The following is a 20,090-nucleotide window of genomic DNA, read 5'->3' on the forward strand; positions in this document are numbered from 1 at the left end:
TTTTTACATCTTTTTTTTTTTCTTTCAGAAATCAGCTCCAGAGAGCAGAAACATGAGGACCTGAAACTTGAAATTAATCATGTGACAGAAGAACTTACAAAGCTATCTGAACTTAGTAAACAAAAAGATGATGAAATTCATAAGCTTGATAACGGTACATTGATAGACGAAATGGAACTAGAAAAGCAAGCCGAGCGAGAGATTAAGAATGAAATTACCGCTTTAAGATCTAGACTTGAAAAATGTGAAAAAGATTTGCAGCAGTTTCAGTCAAAAGTTCAGGTTTGTAGTAAAGATTTGGAACATGAACAAGAAGTGCTTAAGACGGATGAAAAACGTCGGAGGGAAGAAGAGGTTAAATTAGAAGCAGAGATTTCAGAACTTAGAAAAGAAGTTGATGAGCGGTCTAAAGAATTAGATGAAAAAACAAAAATTTATGATAGTGTTGAAAATGAGCTGAAATCTGTTACTGAACAGTTGAACAAGAAAACGGAAGATTTAACATCCACAGAAAAAGAGCTGCAACGAGAAAATTTAAAGTTTTTCCAGCATCCGCAAAGTACAGATAAGTCCACTGGGTCAAATTCCAACAAGACAGAAGGGGAAGGTTTGTATTGATAACTTTTGTTTACATTAAACTGGACTTCTTAATTTTTTTGTTTTATGAAGTTATTGTTTCCTAAAACTAATTATATATATATTTATAAACATATGAAACTAAACTGCAGGCATTTATAGTATTAATGCATCAGCTTAGTCAGATTTTCTTAAAAATAAATATACAGATAGATCTATCCAAATGAATGGAATTGTCGAAGAAAACAATCACTTGCCACAGGGTTTCTACAAGTGTTACACAATCCTAAATTGGCAATCTCCTGTGAGTTTATAAAACTAAGAATGGAGACCAGTCTCAAAACTCCAGATCTGATTGGTTAATTCTGAGCTTGATTTTGAAATTGACCAATGGCAAAGTGGCTTTCTGAGACTGGTTGGCAAATTCAGTTGGAAATTCTTTGGAACCTGTCAGACAACATCTTACACTATTTTTTTTAGAGATTTTCATCATTCCATTGAATATTTTATTATGAAAATATTTTTGGAACATTTTTGAACGTAACCAAATGATAGTCACTTATTCTGAATGTGTGAAGACTAGTGTTTTTATTTACAAACAAGTTAAAAGTTTATTTCTTGTTGGAGCTTTCAAGAATGAGCCAGGCTTATACAGTACTAATCATTCAGGATAACATGTCAGAGGAGCAAATTGATTTAACCCTTACCCTTCTAAATTTTTATTATGAATTATCCATCTTTCAATTTGGACAGTACGTACCATTAACTGTTAATAGGGGTGCTTACCAAAATGATACTAACTGAATGGCGAACAGTGCAGATTATGGTCTACACTGGTCGCCAAGGCAGAACCAATCGTGCCCAGCATGATAAGGGTTAAAATAGCTGTATTTTATTTATTTCTTTTCGGTAACATATAGATATAGTAAGAACTTGATATTTCAATTTTCTGGACAAACAATATCTGGTAATACCATAGTATAAGTGAAAAGGTTATACAAGTGAAAGTAATCTTATCTTTATATCTATTTAAATGTTTTGACAAAAATGGTAAAAGATTTTATTGTAAACATGCATTCAGTGCTATTGGAATTTAAAGTAACTGGGTAAAATCAAGTTATGTGTTCCATGTATATTATCATGCAAGCTAACGGGGTAACCCATATTAAATGAATATAATTATATTGATCCACTCTTCTGCCACATTATCCTGAATGATCAGTACTTTGTATTATATATAAGCTTATATGAAGAATAAAGGTTTTCAGATTTGCATGTGCTGCAGAATAAAAAAACAACAACTTGTCAAGTTGTGTCTCTGGCATATTCCGTTTCTGTGATGCTGCAACTGTGTATATGTAAATTCTGTATTGTTCGTAATTAAAGAATGCATCAAGATGTTGGTGATGTATAAAGTATAGGTAATACTCTGCATGTTGACTTGTCAGTAGCAGCAGTGTTAGACAGTGTTATAGCTTTAGCTCAACATGAAAGAATGTTATTACTGTAAAACATGGAGAATTTGCATTCCATGCAAAACACACTACCAGGAAATATGACAACTCCTGCCTAATTCATGGGCAATTCATGTATGCTGTGTCATAGCTGCATTAGTATTTTGTTTAGGTTCAGTTAAAATAAAAAATATTTTTAGGGATGACTGAGATCATAGGTCCCTACCTATGACATAACAGTAAAAGACATAATGGCTATGTCTTTGACTCTGATATGATAGAAAACATAATGGCAATACCCCTGCCCAAGATATAAAATTTAAGACACACTGGCTATGTCCCTGCCTATGACATAAAAATAGAGATAAAATGGCTATGTCCTGGCCTATCACACAACAATAGAGATATATGGCTATGTCCTGGCCTATGACATAACAATAGAGATATGTGGCGATGTCCTGGCCTATGACATAACAATAGAGATATAATGGCTATGTGCCAGCCAATGACATAACAGTAGATATATAATGGCTGTGTCCCAGCCTATGACATAACAGTATAGGTATAATATGCCCCTGCTTCTGACATAATAATACAGATATAATCATAATGGTTAGGTCATAGACTATGACCTAACAATAAAAGACATAATGGCTATGCCCTTGCATTATGACGTAACAGTAAAAGACATAATGGCAATGCCCCTGCATAATGACATAACAGTTAAAACACAATGACTTTGTCCCAGCTTACAATATAACAGCAAAAGACAATACAGTTATATTCCTGTCTATGACATAACAGTAAAGGACATAATGGCTATGTCCTTGCCTAACAGACTGTGTACTGTCTGAGACTAGGAGTTCAGTCAAAATTGATTACTGTCATTATTCACCTGTTTTATAGAAAAGACCTAAAACAGTGATCATAGAACCTTGGTAATCTCTCGTTTACTGCAAATTCTTCATGTTTTATTTAGAAATAACTAGTTGCTTTTTGTCAAAAAAAGGTTTGATAATTTTTATCTGCCTGCACATTCTATAGTCTTTTACAATTTACTAAAAGGAAACTTGTTTTTATTTTTAGAAATAACTAGTTGCTTTTTTCTGACCAAAAAAAAGGTATGATAATTTTTATCTGCCTGCATTTGTCAAATTTTTGAAGCACATTCTGTAGTTCTTTACAATTAGTAGAATAAAGTTTTTCTATCTCATGAATTGATGAAACGGTTGTAATTTGACAATTTACAGATGTTTATAGACAATTTGAAAAATTACTGCTCTACGATTCTGATAATTCCACATCAACATCAACTTAGATCAGTAAAGTATAAATGCAAAAGTGGCGGTGGAGATGTTTGATCAGTGCCAAATATAACTCAGTTTACAAAATATAATGTGGCCATAATAGCATGCAAAAAATATTTTTTGCTGCATGGGAAATTAGCTTTGTATGTAATGTTTTTTCGCTTAAGCTGAAATAAAATGCATAATTTTTTTGTGTTTTTTGGGGGAACTGGGGATGGTCATTTTAATAAGACTGGACACTTATGTGTAATTGTAACAGATTTTGTTTAATATATTAAATGTTATGATACATATTCGTTTGTACAGGTATTTTTACGTGTAGAATGTTTTTTCCTTATTTCATGTAAGAGTCTTGAGGTGTAAAAAGGCAGAATCAGTCGTGTCCAGCATGATAAGGGTTAAATTCATCAGACAATTTTAAGCAGATGCTTATATATAGGAATCTATTACACGTACAACACGTACACATATTAAAATTACAACCTCTCAAATGACTACCAGTATTTTCTATTGTGCTTATATGTGTCCTGTTATAAAAATGACATGGCGAGGAGATAGTAAATGTTTTAATTCTGATTTTACAGAGGTATATCTGTGGTATAACTATCCGCACTATAATCATAGAGCTAATACAGTAAGACGAAATGTGAGTTTGTCGCTTCAATGACACGTTTTAATGCAATGTTTTTAGTTTTTGGGGTTTTACTGCAATACCACTTCTAAAATGTTATGAATCACTATACAGATTTTCACAAAATTTGTAAAATATTTAGCCGTTTTCTGTTTTTTTATGTGTAGAAAGCTTTTAAAACTTTTTTATATCCTTGATTGATAATGATAAAATCTCGCAAGTTTGATTCTTAGCTTATTTAGAAGTGGATTTTGATATTTTTCTTTCTTTCGGTTTTTTGGGCTTACACTTATCAATTAATTTGGCTGTTTGTATTTTCTTTTTTTATAGCACAAATATCTAAAAATACATTATATAGTCTTTTGATTTATTTCCGACTTTGGTGGCTAATTTACATACCTTCCATTGTGATTTTGTATATATTGTCATTTTCACCTTTCCATATTGAAAACTGATACACAGTTATAAATTTTCTTTGATGGCGGGTTATATTGTTATATGTATTGAATGTACTGCGTATTTTTCACGTTTTATTTACCTCTAAACCTACATTTTTCTTTTGATCCTTTTGTGTTGCTGGTGAATGTACAAATGTTTACTCGCAAATTTATTCGGCAACCTTTTGAAGTGGTAGGGATTGAAATGTTTCCTTGTATTAACATCACCAGTATCTGGAGACAGTAGAATGTTTCACTTTGTTTTAAGGCCAACACTACTATTAAATTAGGCTGCTTGAAATTAATATTTAGTTTCTTCGATCCATGATGAATTTTTATCCATGCACAACCTGTGGCGCAGGATCACTCTAGTTGTTCGGTAGGTTGAGTGTAAGACTATCAAAGACCACATGTTTGATCCCCAGGTGAGTCTTAACCCTTACCCTGCTAATTTTCTATAATGAACTTGCCCATCTTTCAGTTTGGCAGTACCATTAGCTGTTAAAAGGGTGATCATGATCTACACCGCACAGGCAGAATCAGTTATGTCCAGCAAGATAAGGGTTAATTTTCTTGGTGATAATTTGACAGAAGACATTGTGTGTAAAGTTATTTGTTCTCCACCTTCGAGTAAAGTGGAGAAGTTATTAGTTACTTGTGGATAGCAGGTCATACTGATACTGAGTCCAGGAATAGTGGTTAACTGGCTTTCGTTCCATAAATACATAATTCATATATTTATTTTTGTAAGTGAAATGAAATGTATGATTGTTGTAAAATAGTCCTGTTTTTTCTCTCAAGTTTTTGGATCTGTGAAATTACCAGGTGTGTTCTTTGAAGTGAATTCATAAACCATTTTTCTTATTCAGACTTGAAATTAAATTCTGGCATTAAATAGTTACACAGAATGTAAATTAGCATTAAGTCCCATTCTATATAGAACTTGACACGTTTGTTTGTTTTCAAGTGTAGAAATTAGTGTTGTGGTTGTGCTTTAGAATTTCTAGGTTTAGTTTTTGTTTTACACATATAGACTACTGACTGTCTCCTTTCTTAACAAGGTATTTTTTATGTCCTAGGGTGTATTGTTTTCATTGTATGTAGTTCTGTCAGTCTGTAAACCATTTTGGTTTCTTATCAGTAAATTAGAGAATGGTTAATGGCATACAGTGATCAAACTTCACAAGACTTTGCATGTTGTTAGCAGATGACCCCTGTTTTTTTGGAGGGTGAGTAGGTTAAAGATCAAGGTCACAGTGACTGTGAGACTGAAAATGGTTTACGCTCAATAACTAGACACTTTGGCCCACACTGTCATCAGAGTTATCTGCCCTTGAAAATGGTTATCTGCCCTTGAAAACGGCAACCCTCAAAAATGCTGTTGGTTTTCAAGGGCAGATAACTCCTTTTCAGTAATGGTGACCTATGACTTTTATTGCATATCTTTGTTACTTAGTTGATTGTCCATCATTATCCAAAGTTTTAAGAAATGTTGTTAGCAGATGGGAAAAATTTCGCCCATCTCATAAATTATACAGAGACTCTAGGGTACGCCCTTGATGGCAAGATCTGATTGGAATTTAAATTTGAACTTCTAGTAAAATTTGCTATTAAAATTTCAATTTCAAACTCAGCTAAGACTGAAAAATGTTATGTGAACATGGGGCCAGATGTCCCCTATTGTTCTGCAGATCAGTAGGTCATAGAAAAAGGTTACAGTGACCTTGACATTGGAAAAGGTTTCTGCTCAATAAAGATAACACGTGAGAGATATACAAAGCCAGTAATGCAAAGCATTCACAAGTTTATCTTCATATTAAACAGTCAGCTTTTTCGTTAAGTTTATAGTTGCTTAAGTTGCCTCCCTTTTTAGCTCACCTGAGCAATGCTCAGGTGAGTTTTTCTGATCGCTCGATGTCCGGCGTCTGTCGTCCGTCGTCTGTCGTCTGTCGTCTGTCGTCTGTCAACATTTAGCTTGTGTATGCGATAGAGGCTATATTTTTCAATTAATCTTCATGAATATTGGTCAGAATGATAACCTTGATGAAATCTAGGCCGAGTTCGAAAATGGGTCATCTCGGGTCAAAAACTAGGTCACTAGGTCAAATCAAAGAAAAACCTTGTGTATGCGATAGAGGCTGTATTTTTCATTTAATCTTCATGAATGTTGGTCAGAATGATAACCTTGATGAAATCTAGGCCGAGTTCGAAAATGGGTCATCTCGGGTCAAAAACTAGGTCACTAGGTCAAATCAAAGAAAAACCTTGTGTATGCGATAGAGGCTGTATTTTTCATTTAATCTTCATGAATATTGGTCAGAATGATAACTTTGATGAAATCTAGGCCGAGTTCGAAAATGGGTCATCTCGGGTCAAAAACTAGGTCACTAGGTCAAATCAAAGAAAAACCTTGTGTATGCGATAGAGGCGGTTATTTTTCAATTAATCTTCATGAATATTGGTCAGAATGATAACCTTGATGAAATCTAGGCCGAGTTCGAAAATGGGTCATCTCGGGTCAAAAACTAGGTCACTAGGTCAAATCAAAGAAAAACCTTGTGTATGCGATAGAGGCTGTATTTTTCAATTGATCTTCATTAATTTTGGTCAGAATGATTGCCTTGATGAAATCTAGGCCGAGTTCGAAAATGGGTCATCTCGGGTCAAAAACTAGGTCACTAGGTCAAATCAAAGAAAAACCTTGTGTATGCGATAGAGGTGGTATTTTTCAATTGATCTTCATGAATTTTGGTCAGAGTGATAACCTTGATGAAATCTAGGCCGAGTTCGAAAATGGGTCATCTGGGTTCAAAAACTAGGTCACTAGGTCATATCACGTAAAATCCTTGTGTATGCGATAGAGGCTGTATTTTTCAATTGAACTTCATGAATTTTGGTCAGAATGGTACCCTTGATGAAATTTAGACCAAGTTCGAAAATGGGTCATCTGGGGTCAAAAACTAGGTCACTAGGTCAAATCAAAGAAAAACCTTGTGTATGCAATAGAGGCGGTATTTTTCAACTGATCTTCATGAAATTTAGCCAGAATGATTACCTTGATAAAATCTAGGCCGAGTTCGAAAATGGGTCATCTGGGGTAAAAAACTAGGTCACTAGGTCAAATCGAAGAAAAACATTGTGTATGCAATAGAGGATGTATTTTTCAATTGATCTTCATGAAATTTGGTCAGAGTGATTGCGTTGATGAAATCTAGGTCGATTTTGAATATGGGTTATCTGAGGTCAAAAACTAGGTCACTAGGTCAAATTAAAGAAAAATCTTGTGTATGCGATAGAGACTGTTTTTTTTTCAATTGATTTGTATGAAATTCGGCCAGGTTGATTGCCTTAATGAAATCTAGGTCGAATTTGAATATGGGTTATCTGAGGTCAAAAACTAGGTCACTTGGTCAAATCAAAGAAAATACTTCTGTATGTGATAGAGGCTGTATTTTTCAGTTGATCTTCATGAATTTTGGTCAGAATGATTGCCTTGATAAAATCTAGGTCGAGTTTGAACATGGGTCATCTAGGGTCAAAAACTAGGTCATATCTAAGCAAATGCTTGTTTTATCGCAAGAGACCAATTTTTTGGTCCAATCTTAATGAAAATTGGTCAGAATATTTGTTTCCATGAAATCACTAGGTCAAACATGTTTTACACTGTTACGGAGTGTTTCTTAGGTGAGCGACCTAGGGCCATCTTGGCCCTCTTGTTTGTAATTCTTTTTAATCCCCATTATGAACAGGAGACAGTCAGTTTGTTCATTTTTTTTCAGGAGAGAAAAGTGTTTACTAATGGTTTTAAGTGAAGTAGTGTGATTTGTTTAGATGAACATAATTTAGATATCACATTTATGTTAACTGTGAAATAGTTTAATTTCGTAAGCATAAACTTCCGCAGTTCTTGCAAAAAAAAATGTTATTTTATTGGGGCATGAATTTAAGGTTTTCACATTTTAAAGATATAAAAATTGGGAATCATGATTGTCTTTTTTTCACTGGAATTTAATTTTCTGGTTTGACCTAAACTCGAATCCATTTAGATAAGTCCTCCCACACATTATAATGATATCAGAGTTTGTTCTTACAGAGAGCCGAAACTGAAAGAGTATTTTTTTCCTTATTCTTAATATGTACTTTCAATAAATATATACCTAGGAATCGATTCATCATCACACCAGCAGTTCTACTGGAAGCTTATCCATCAAGTTTTACTAAACTAGGGTAAACTCTGAGGGACTTCGGTCATGGAAAGGTGGATTCAGCACATTTTACATTTAGTTGTGCATTATCTAAGCCAATAATTGGTAGACTCCATTTTTCTCTTTTGCTGTTCGCAGTCATACAAAACTTGACAAACTAGTACCAAAAACACATTTCTTTTAGTTCAGAATCCAAAAGTAAAACAAACACCACTCACTTAACATTGTAATATCAAACTGTAAGTACCAAAAGCTTGGTGGTCAGGTTTTACGGCAGTATGGCTGCTGGTGGTGATGGATCGAATCATAAACGTGAAATAAATTTCAGTACGAATTTTCTATCATACTTTTGTATGGAAAGTAATACAATTTTTTTCATGCTTAATGCATATTATTCAAGCTAGGTGCTATGCCTTCTGTTTTGCTAGTCTATAAAACTTTATCTGCTTTAATTTGAAAAAATACACTGATTGTATCAATAATTCTTATTTTTCCTGTATTTACAGCAGTCCTCAAGGTCTTGGAGGGAAGTGTCACACCGAAGTTAAAACGCAACAGAATTACTGCCAGTCCACTTACTATTCTAGAAATGACTAAAAAGGAAACTGGAGTATGGGTCTGAACAAGGGTGTAAGGTTATAAAACTTTGCTTGGAGTCCAGTTGAGAAATGCAGCCTTGTCATTGGTCAATTCCAAATTTGCGCTCATTAACAACCAGTCAAGTGTTATGGATTTTAGACTGGTCCCTAAACTCAGTTTTGTAACTTAAGGTCCAAGTTATTAAATGTTGAGTTTGAAGACCAGTCTGAAAATGCATCCTTGCCATTGGGCAGTTATAAATTTGCACTCAGGAAACAACCAATCCGATGCTGAAGTGTTTAGACTGGCCTCCAAACTCTAGTATTATAATCTTAAGCCAAGGTCCATGAAACTATCTGAAATTTCACTATTCTTCATGTGCTGCAAACCATCGTTGTGACATACCATACAACACGTCTACGTGATGACATGCTGGCATTTCCTGACAACAGTGGATGGGATGACAGCTGTTTATAGCTTCCAGATGTGTTCAGATTTGGTTGACGATTATAAAATGAACACTACAAAAAGACGTGGTGACTTCGGAAATTTAGTGCTTTAGTTATCCCAGCAACTTTACAATATGTAATCATCTTGATCGGGGTTGATCTAGACGCTACCTTGTGACTTGCACTCAACACAGTACAGAAAATATTTCCGAAGTTAACATATATACACCGGTATATATGAGAGAACCTTTTGATTGTTGCACGTTTTTTTTGTTTATCTAAGAAGACCCTTTTCGATGTTGGATTTATTTCCTTATCCTAAGTTTGCGCAAATTCTTAAAATAAAACGGGACCCAGTGAAAAAAAGATAACAGATGTTTAAATTTGAAGTAGCCTATGTTTGGGTATGTCTACATATTTTAAATGTTAAAATATTTTTCGAGCTGGTGAAAGGAAAAGAATGAAATACAATCTTTCGAAGTAATATGTTTTATTAAGTTACATCAACAAACTCGGAGATGTTCGTAATGATTTAATTTTCGCTTAAATCGAGTATTTGCATTCTTGCATTTAATCAAGTTAATCAACATGCAAGTTTAACCCTAAATCTAAAGATTTCAGTAACTTAAGTCAATTTTGAAAACTTAACCGAAAATCTAGATTTAAACAGTAATATTAAAACTTATGGCAGTCAATTGCCACCATGTTAAAATGTATGGTGTACCATTTCCTTTTACAGTACCTTACAGTATTTCACTTTAACATGTGTAGGTCTGTATTATTAAAATGAATTACTTGAATTTAAGGAAATTATTTATTTTGATCTTTTCATGAAAAAGGTGATTTTATAACCTCTTGAATAATGATATATTAATAGAAGTTTAGAAATTTTTGATTGTGCAAAAATATTAGGTTTTACAGTAAGCAGTAGGAACCTACTTTTCATGACAAAGAATATCCTGGGTTTAATGTTTTATCACATTTTATCAATTAGTCATTTGCATGAAATTTATTTCCGGCAGCTTTAAGATAAATATTTTAATTACAGTAATGTTGTGTCATTATATTTCAGTACTGCTCTAGACGCTGTCACATCTAGACAGGTAGTGTTACAGGCAGGAAGCATAAATATTCAGACAAAAAAATGTCATCACTGTAACAAGAAACCTGTTGCCAAAATAAGTAACTTCATGCCTATTATTTTATTGTACAATATATGTAGACCTACTATGTTAAGTTTCGGTAACATATTACATCAAAATGCATCAAAAGAGATTTTTCCTAAAGTCACTATTCAAATGAAATATATGGTATTCATATAAATATGTGATAATTACTTTATGATACACATATGTATGTAAATATATGGCATCTAAATAAGTACAAAATGTAATACATAATTATTTGAAAAAAGATACCTGAGGCTGAAACACAAGAACCAAATCCTAGATCCTTTGGCAGTATAGAATGCAGCTAAATGACAATTACATTAGACGGGTTGATTAAGTCTCTTCATGAGAAGCCATTTTTAGCTCATCTGATTTTTTGAAAAAAAAATGATGAGTTATTGTCATCACTTGAGCGGTTGTCGGCGTCGGCGTCGGCGTCGGCGTCTGCGTCGGCGTTGCCTGGTTAAGTTTTATGTTTAGGTCAGCTTTTCTCCTAAACTATCAAACCTATTGCTTTGAAACTTGGAATACTTGTTCACCATCATAAGCTGACCCTGTATAGCAAGAAACATAACTCCATCTTGCTTTTTTAAATTTCCCTTTTACTTGAAATTTAGTTTATTTTAAAAGTTTTATTTTAAGGAAAATTTTTTTTTTTCTAAAATTTTTAAACTTTAAATATGTTTTTAAAAGATTGAATTTGTTTCAAAAAATATGACCGTAAGCAAGGGGAACCAAATTTTCCATCAAATTCCTGGTTTTGAATAAATTTTAATTTGCCCTTTTGGCACTTAGAAAAATTTATTTTTTGGTTTTTATATTAGATGTTAAGTTCATCTTATTCTCATAAATTTTCAACAGCTACTGGCCTTTAAAATTGAAACCATTTTTTATAAATAAGTAGGCCCTACTTTTTCGGAAACAATTAAAACAAAAAATTTTTCCCTTTGCCTTTCAAAAAATATGGTTTTTTAGGAAACTTAGAAAATATGGAAAAAGGACAATAAAAAATTTCTATTTAAAAATCCCATAAAAAAAAAATCAGTGGCTTTAGCACCCGAAAAAAGCGGGTTGGCTTTTTGGACTTTTCTATCCGACATATACCTGGATAATATATATCACAGAAAAAAAACTATATAATTAATTGTACTGCAAAGGATTTTCTGTTTTTTGTGCTAAATATCATCCATTTTGTACTTGTTTTCTCATTTTCTTGCGAAAAAACCTAAAAATGATTTAAATGATAAAAGAGTATTGGGCATTTCATTCTCTGATATTACCATTAATTTTAGATTTTTTTAGTGGTTTGATAATTTTTTGTTGATTATTTTTCTGCAAATAATTGTTGCATTTTTTATGCTGACAAGGCATTTTGACCTGGTTTATCGATATCATCTCCACTTGACTCACGTCTTCCTGAACATATTCTGTACCTTGTTTAGCAGTAGACCTCTGTAAACCGTAACATTTGAATGAACAAAATATACAAATATGTCACATGTTCCTTTTTTGTAATGCTAGAAAGAAATCCAGATCTTAACATACAGTTTGTGTCTCTTGTGAGTGCAAATGTTTTTTTCTTTAATTGCTTTAATGTTGCTTTGTTTTTCTTTTTTTAATGTTGTTGATATAGTTTACTGCTTCACAATCAATTTTTATACGCCCGTTTGAAAAACGGGACGTATTATGGGAACGCCCCTGGCGGGCGGATGGGCAGGCGGGGGGGGGGCGTCCACAGACCTTACCCGGAGCTATCTTCTACATGCATGGAGGGATTTTGATGAAACTTGGCACAGTTGTTCACCATCATGAGACGGAGTGTCATGTGCAAGAACCAGGTCCCTGGGTCTAAGGTCAAGGTCACACTTAAGGTCAAAGGTCAATTCAATATGACTTTGTCCGGAGCATCTTTCTTATGCATAGAGGGATTTGATGAAAAGTTGGCACAATTGTTTTATCATCATGAGACGGAGGTCTTGCACAAGAACCAGGTCCTAGGTCTAAGGTCAAGGTCACACTTAGAGGTCAAAGGATACAAGAATGAAAACTTTGTCCGGAGCATATCTTCTTCATGCATAGAGGGATTTTGATGAAAGTTGGCACAATTGTTCATCATCATGAGACGGAGTGTCATGCGCAGAACCAGGTCCCTTGTCTAAGGTAAAGGTCACCCTTAGAGGTCAAAGGATACAAAAAATGAAAACTTTGTCCGGAGCATTTCTTCTTCATCCCATAAAAGGGATTTTGATATAACTTGGCACAATGTTCACCACCACAAGACGAGTGTCATGCGCAAAAACCAGGTCCCTGGGTCAAAAGTCAAGGTCACACTTAGAGGCAAAGGTCAGATACAAGAATGACTGTCGAAGCATTTCTTTTTCATGCGGGAGGGATTTTGATGTAATTGGCACAATTATACACCATCATGAGACGAAGTGTCATGCGAGTTCCCCTTCTTTAGAATTACTTCCCTTTGTTGTTACTATAAATAGCTTATATTGTAACTTTTTCATTATTTAGACATAGGGAAAAATCGAGACCCTTTCTGTAGTACAACATGCATGTTACATCCAATTTTGAGGTGTGTTTTTGACCAATCTCTACCTGGTAAGGATTTTGTGTGGATTTACAATTTTTGGGGGGGTTGGATTTTTTTTTTTTTTTTTTTTTTTTTTTTTTAAGATTAACTTCCCTTAGTTGTTACTATAAATAATTATATTGTAACTTTTTTATAATTGACCGTAGGGAAAAACCAGACCACTTTTTCTGTGGTACAAACATAGTTGTTACTTTTAATTTTAGGTGTATTTTAAGTATCTCTACCTGGTAAGGAGTTTTTGTGGACTTGGAAAAACAAAAAGAATTACAATGATAACTAACAACCACAAAATTAAAATTCATCTGCAAATACAGGTGCCAGGTAAAGAAATTTGTTTGTGACGGGCGTATATTGTGACATTCTGGCACTCTTGTTTTTATATCTACATGGGAAAAGATGCATCTAACTTAAGTACAGATGAATCAGAATGTAAAATACAGAAACCAAAATTCTAACACGATCCGATTCATTTTCCTATTAAACAAAGAAGGCTGGATACAGTGATTTATTAAACAACAATTCACTGTTCTGACGTCACACTTATTACGTCATAGCGTCAAGCATCCGAATGGCGTGCTGGAAAAGAACCCGATTGAAAACGGGCGAAGATCTAATACATGCCGACAAGGTGTACTTTAAAGTCCTTGATAACGTGTTAGAATCAAAATAATATATCTCATTTAGTGATTTGCTCTTGAATAAATCACTGTTTGTCGTTCAGATGCGTAGCATTATATCACTCGGATTACGCCCTCGTGATATAATTCCTTCGCGTCTGAACTCCAAACAGTGATTTATTCAGCGACAAATCACCGATGAGATATATTATTTCTTAAGTAAAATGAAATATGAGCACAATTTCTGTTACATTATGCATGGTTCTAGCTGACTGGTGGTGCTTGTTGCACCGATGTGGTTCTTGAACTTGGTAATATTACTTGTGTGTTGCGGTTAAATGCTGCAATATTATTGCTGCTTGTTAAATATATATCTAGAGTAAAGCCTTTTTGCTTTAGACTTTATGAAAACCAATTAACTGTCACAGATCTGGTTAATTGCAAATGGACAATTCTCTGGTGAAAACTCTGGTAGAGAAATAACATGTCAAAAATGATTTTCTTACAAGAAAGTTAGAATTTTATACTGGCCTAAACGTTTTTTATTATTACATCTTTGTATTTTATATATACTGCATATAGTCTACATATTACTGGTATTTCCATTTTATTATTTATAGTTTTTACTTTATAGACTTTATAATCTTCTTTTATATTATTTTTAAAAAATGATGCTTTTATGGGTTTTCTTCCTATTTCCCCCTGCGAAGTTACGTTTCCAATTTTTGTTTTATATTTTTAAAGTCCCCGTATGCAAAAAACCATTTTGGGTTTTAATAATCCCCCAGAAAAAAAATTTCGGTATGAAGGAACCAATTTACTTTGTTTATTGTAAATTTTGGGAACATCATAATTTACAAAAAATAATACTTTTTTCCCGTTCGGATTACATTCATTAAAATTTTTAGAATTTTTCCTAAAAAGGTATTTAAAATTATTTTCAAATTCATTACGCACATACTTTTTTTCAAAAATATTTTCATTGTTATAATTTTTGAAGAAAATTTTATTAACCAAATTTTTACCTTTTTAATTAACCCGTTATAAAAAATATCCTCCTACAAAATTTTGCCCCTTTATTAAAATTTTTTTTCAAAATTTAGCAATTTCTCATTTACATATTGCAAAAGAAATTTTTTCCACAAAGACAGTATAAAAGAAACAACTATCCCTGGTTGCCAACAAAAATTGTTAAAAATTTTTAAAAAAAAATTGTCGCCCGATTTTTAATATAGTGCGGGAAAAACCCTTTTTTGATGAGATGTTTGGAAAGACAAAATTTTTGGCTACTTTTTTGGAAAAATAAAGGGGTTAACGGGATGCCGAAAATTATTGAATCTAGGCTAATTTTACAAAACATTTTTAGTGCTTACGTAACATTGAAGGACTCCACGGTCTTGGGATTCATCAGAAACCGAAGAAAGGGAAAAGTTTCCCCCTGTTGAAAATTGCATTGTGTGGACCAGTTAAAGTTTTTTGTAAAAGACCCCGGGGTTGTTCAAAATTTTAGGGGAGCTAATGGTCTTACAAAATATGATAAAAATTTCTATAATATGAATGTTTAAAAAAAAATACGCACAAACTTGGGGTAGACTATGAAAATTCTTGAATTTTTCTAGGCGTATTGCACTGGTCAAACATGTACAAGAGGTACATGAATTAATTGTAAATCTGTTTTAAAAAGAATAGTGGTATCTTTTTCAAATGTTCATGTCATCATTATTTTGTATTTGTCAAGGGTCTGTGAAATTTTCCCATTTTAAAAATATATTTATGTAATGTGAGCTGTGTCTATTTTTCTTTTCTCCATCATTATGCAGCATCGTAGGTGAAGGACAATGAGTTTATTCACGATAAAAATCACTGTTTGATATATTTTACGTGTATAGTTTTCTGTTAAAGTGATATTAGGGACTTTTTATCTACAATCCTTAAAGACACCCACCAAATATTTGCAAATGGTGTGGTTTGTTTTCCAGTACCTCACTATGACTTTTGATGTTAGAATGTCATTATTGTGGCATACTAACAGTGATTTTGTTACAAAGTCTAAGTCTTTTTTGTTTAATTGGAATAATAAATTTAATTGATGTTGGTGTACTTTATATTAGACAGTCACGAAGATTGAGACTTATTCTTGCCTAAAACAACTTTGAAGGTACATTATATCGAGAAAGCTCGTCACTTTGCTTTATGTTCTAGAAACACTTCCCACTGGAACAGTCAAGTTACAGGGATGGCTACGTAAAATTTAAAGGGTTTATCAGAATGATGCATAATGGCAACCACTAACTTCTGTGTGATATGTTCTTTTTATGGCATTTTGGCATTCTTAGGCTTGGACAATTATACATAATACACTCATTTTAGCACCTGGCTTCTGTTTATACTGAATTAATTAAGTGAAGTACCTTAAGATGTGAGCCACACAGAACAGTTCAGGTCATATGGCGACATGTGGCTTCAGTGGTGGAGCAAGACCCCCAAGTGCCTTTCCCTTTGGCACTATTTAGAGAGGATGGGTACAAGAATAGACACATGGATGTTCAAGCTAGATGATTGCTTGTTAAAAAAGACAGTCTGAAATCCCCTGCCGCTGTTATGAATAATGAGAGGTTTGCTGGTACTGGGTGGAAGAATTGACATTGTTAAGTATATTTTAAAAAAAAAAATTTTGAAAATCCTTCAAGGGGTTAGGAGGTACAGAGCAGACACAAAAGGGAAAGGTTCAACCTTTGCCCTGGAGTTGTGCCCTTTGGGACCCTTGGCCAACATGGCTGACTCATGAGTTCGCACATCGTCTTGATAAGGTGATTGTTTTACTCAAGTTTCATGAAAACCTTCAAGGGGTTTTGGAGATGCAGAGTGGTCATAAAATGGAAGGCTCAAACCTTTGACCTTGAGCTGGCATGGCTGATCATGAGTGTGCATATCGTTTTGAGGAAATGATCTTTTGACCAAAGTTTCATGAACACCTTCCAGGGATTTAGGAGATACAGAGCAGACACAAAATGTTACGGAAGGACGGACAAATGGAGACCAATACTATAACCTCACCCTCCGGCGGGGGTTTAAGAAAGTATAGTCAACTAGCTAAAGGGGACACAATCTAGCTGGATGAGTCATGTGTTTGCGTAATACAGGCAGCCGCTAAGTCGGGTCCAAGCGTACAAAAGCAAAGGTCAAATTCATAGTCTGATAAGGTTCGCTTATCCAAGATTAAAAAAGTAAAAAGAGTATCAACATGCTTATGATCCACTAATTCCAATGTTTTTTTGTGAAGTGTGAATATTTTCAAAATCTAGAAATATGTTACAAATCATTCTAAAGGTTTTTTCAGATTGTAGTAGTAGTTTCCCTGTATAAATTCTTGCCCATGAAAAATATACATTTTTTTTAAATGGTGTTCGTAATATGCTTATATGCTTACCTGAAAGTTTTATAACAAACCGTCAAGAAATAGTCAAAATTGAAATTTAAAAACTTTCTAGTGTCCAAAATGACTGAAATTTGTAATCATTTTTATGATAAATTCAATATAGATATTTTGAAAAGTCAAGAAGTTTCTATTACAGTATAACATGAATAGTAAAGTCTTATACTGGAGAAATCAAGAAAGAAAGGTGGATCAAACTGAAGTAACTGTGCCACACATATACATCTGACTCACCAGCCCTGTAAAGGTTTGCTTAACCATACCCTGCTAAGTTGCTACAAGAGCTCCACCAAGTAGGGCAAAATACACTCGAAGGGTTGTATCAGAGGAGGATAAGAGCAAAATTTAAAGAACTGTTGAAGCCCAAAGGACAGGATGACAAGGGAAAGAAATTCCCCCCCCCCCCCCCACAAAAAAAAAATTCTATGTCCACAAAAAAAAGTCCACAGGTATAGTATGTCAAAATACATCTGACAATTGGAGGTACCATCCATTTTGTACGACAGAAAAGTGGTATCGGTTACAGAATAAGCTTTTTATAGTAACATAAAATGGAATAAAAAAGAATCTGTGTTCAAGAAACGTTTGATGCCCCCCGGTGGCATCTTTGTCGATACAAAGCAACCGAAGTCTAAAACGAGGTCAAGTTCAAGGTCAAACTGAGGTCGGGTGATGTCTGAAGATGAGGAATGGTCACAGGTTACATCTGTATTAGTATCAAGTCATTCTAGTTAGGGGTATTGATGCTTGACGAAACGGTCCCATTTGGTTAACCTCGTACGGATGGACGGACGGACAGGACACTCACTATATGCCTCCCGCATCAGTAGATGCCGGGGGCATAAAAATATTGTTGGTGAACAAAAATGGGATCTGCCAAATAAAAACGAGAACACCTAATAAAACAAGAGGGCCAAGGGTAATGGCCCTATATCGCTCACCTGTTGTCATTGCACTTAAGGACAAGATTAGGTCAAAAAATCATAACCAAGATCAATCAAAAGAAATTAAAAATAAATCAGAGTCCTCAGAAAAAATATCTTAAGTCCAAAGGACAGAAACAACAAAGGGAAGAAATTTAACCAAAAAGAAAAAAAACTGGAGGTACCATCTATGTTGTACCACAGAAAAGTGATCTCAGTTTTTCCCTATGCATGGCCAACAATAAACAAGAGGGCCATAATGGCCCTATATTGCTCACCTGAGTACCATTGCTCTTGATGATAAGATCAAGTTTTGACACAGATCACATCGGCATACACATTTAATATTATCAGGATAAAAAAATTCTTATAACAGTCCCTTTTGACCTATGGGTCACATACTAGTCAGGGCCAATCTCCGTGTCAAATTTGAGCGTCCTAGGCTCAAATGCTGCATTTTTGTACTAACATGACTATTCCTTACCCTGGAAGACTTAAATAACATTTAAAACCAATCTCATTAGATGCTGCTGAGATATATTCATTTACATAAAATAAAGGGAGGTAATTTGTCATAAATTCAGTCAAAAGTTAGATACCCTGATTGTCCAAGTCCATCTGATGGCATAAATGACATTTCAAATCAGTATCTTCATTGGTTACTGATACACCCATTTTAATTAGAAAAAAGGGAGATAATCTGACATAAAATCAGTCAATAGCTATCTACCCTGACTGCCTCAGTCCAACTAAAGACAATAATGAAGTTTATATTGAGTTCTATCAATATTAACAGAGATAAATCCATTTTTATTAAAATCAGGAGAGGTAATATCATGCATTGGTATATGCATTTAGAAGATACAGAGTACAAGCCTGTACAGCAATATATTAGGAATGTATTCTTTTGATAAATGTTCAAGCAAGAGTTAACTAACATGACTATTTCTTACCATGGAAGACATAACGTTTCAAACCAATCTCATTAGAAGCTGCTAAGGTGTATTCATTTAGATAAAACTAGATGTGTGTCCATAGGACACAGGTGCCCTCCACTCCTGCCACTGTAACATGGTTTAATGACTCAGGTTAAACAATTTTTAAGATGTTTGCAACACAAACTTTTAAGAACCTTATGTGTATTTTTCACTTAGTTGGCCATAACTCTGGCCTAGCTGAGTAAAATCCTAAAGAGAACACTTCATAGGCTATAAAACAATCCTCTAATGTTTTATGATTCTAGGTCAAGTACATTTTAACATATATGTTACAACTTTTTTTTTTTGAGTAAGTCTGGACAAGAAGTCTGGTCTTGTGTAGTGAAATAACGACTGTAGGTAAAATATTTTCGGAGCTACGCGCGACAAAACATTAAAATGACAATTTTTTCTTAGGTCAGGGGCCATAACTCGTACAATACTGAATGAATCTGGATGCGAAACCCCAGGTGCACAACTGCTCATGCTGACCAACATTCCTGTAAACTTTGGTGACTCTAGGTCAAATAATTTAGGAGCTACGCGAGACACAACATTAAAATGACCAATTTTTAACTAAGTCAGGGGCCATAACTCCTACACGACTGAATGAATCCAGACGCGAAACCCCAGGTGCACAACTGCACATGCTGACCAACATGCCTGTAAACTTTGGTGACTCTAGGTCAAATAATTTAGGAGCTACGCGCGACACATCATTAAAATGACCA

General features: G+C 34.1%; 1 protein-coding gene across 11 annotated transcripts in view; it reads left to right on the forward strand.

Annotated features, from left to right (window-relative positions):
• Positions 1 to 20,090, forward strand: part of LOC123537603 (mRNA export factor GLE1-like) — a 62,898-nt gene that overhangs the window by 29,141 nt on the left and 13,667 nt on the right. For 6 of the 11 annotated variants that reach the window (XM_053527566.1, XM_053527562.1, XM_053527564.1 and 3 more), the window contains exons 3-4: positions 29 to 607; positions 9,117 to 11,162. In XM_053527566.1, the coding sequence (XP_053383541.1) occupies positions 29 to 607; positions 9,117 to 9,232 (695 nt within the window). In that variant the 3' untranslated portion in view covers positions 9,233 to 11,162. Of the gene's footprint in view, positions 1 to 28; positions 608 to 1,962; positions 1,998 to 3,921; positions 3,984 to 9,116; positions 11,163 to 20,090 lie in introns of those variants that run through there. The other 5 variants (XM_053527573.1, XM_053527570.1, XM_053527572.1 and 2 more) reach the window with 5 other exon arrangements.

This window comes from Mercenaria mercenaria, chromosome 17 (assembly GCF_021730395.1).
Source record: "Mercenaria mercenaria strain notata chromosome 17, MADL_Memer_1, whole genome shotgun sequence".
Lineage (NCBI taxonomy): Eukaryota > Metazoa > Mollusca > Bivalvia > Venerida > Veneridae > Mercenaria > Mercenaria mercenaria.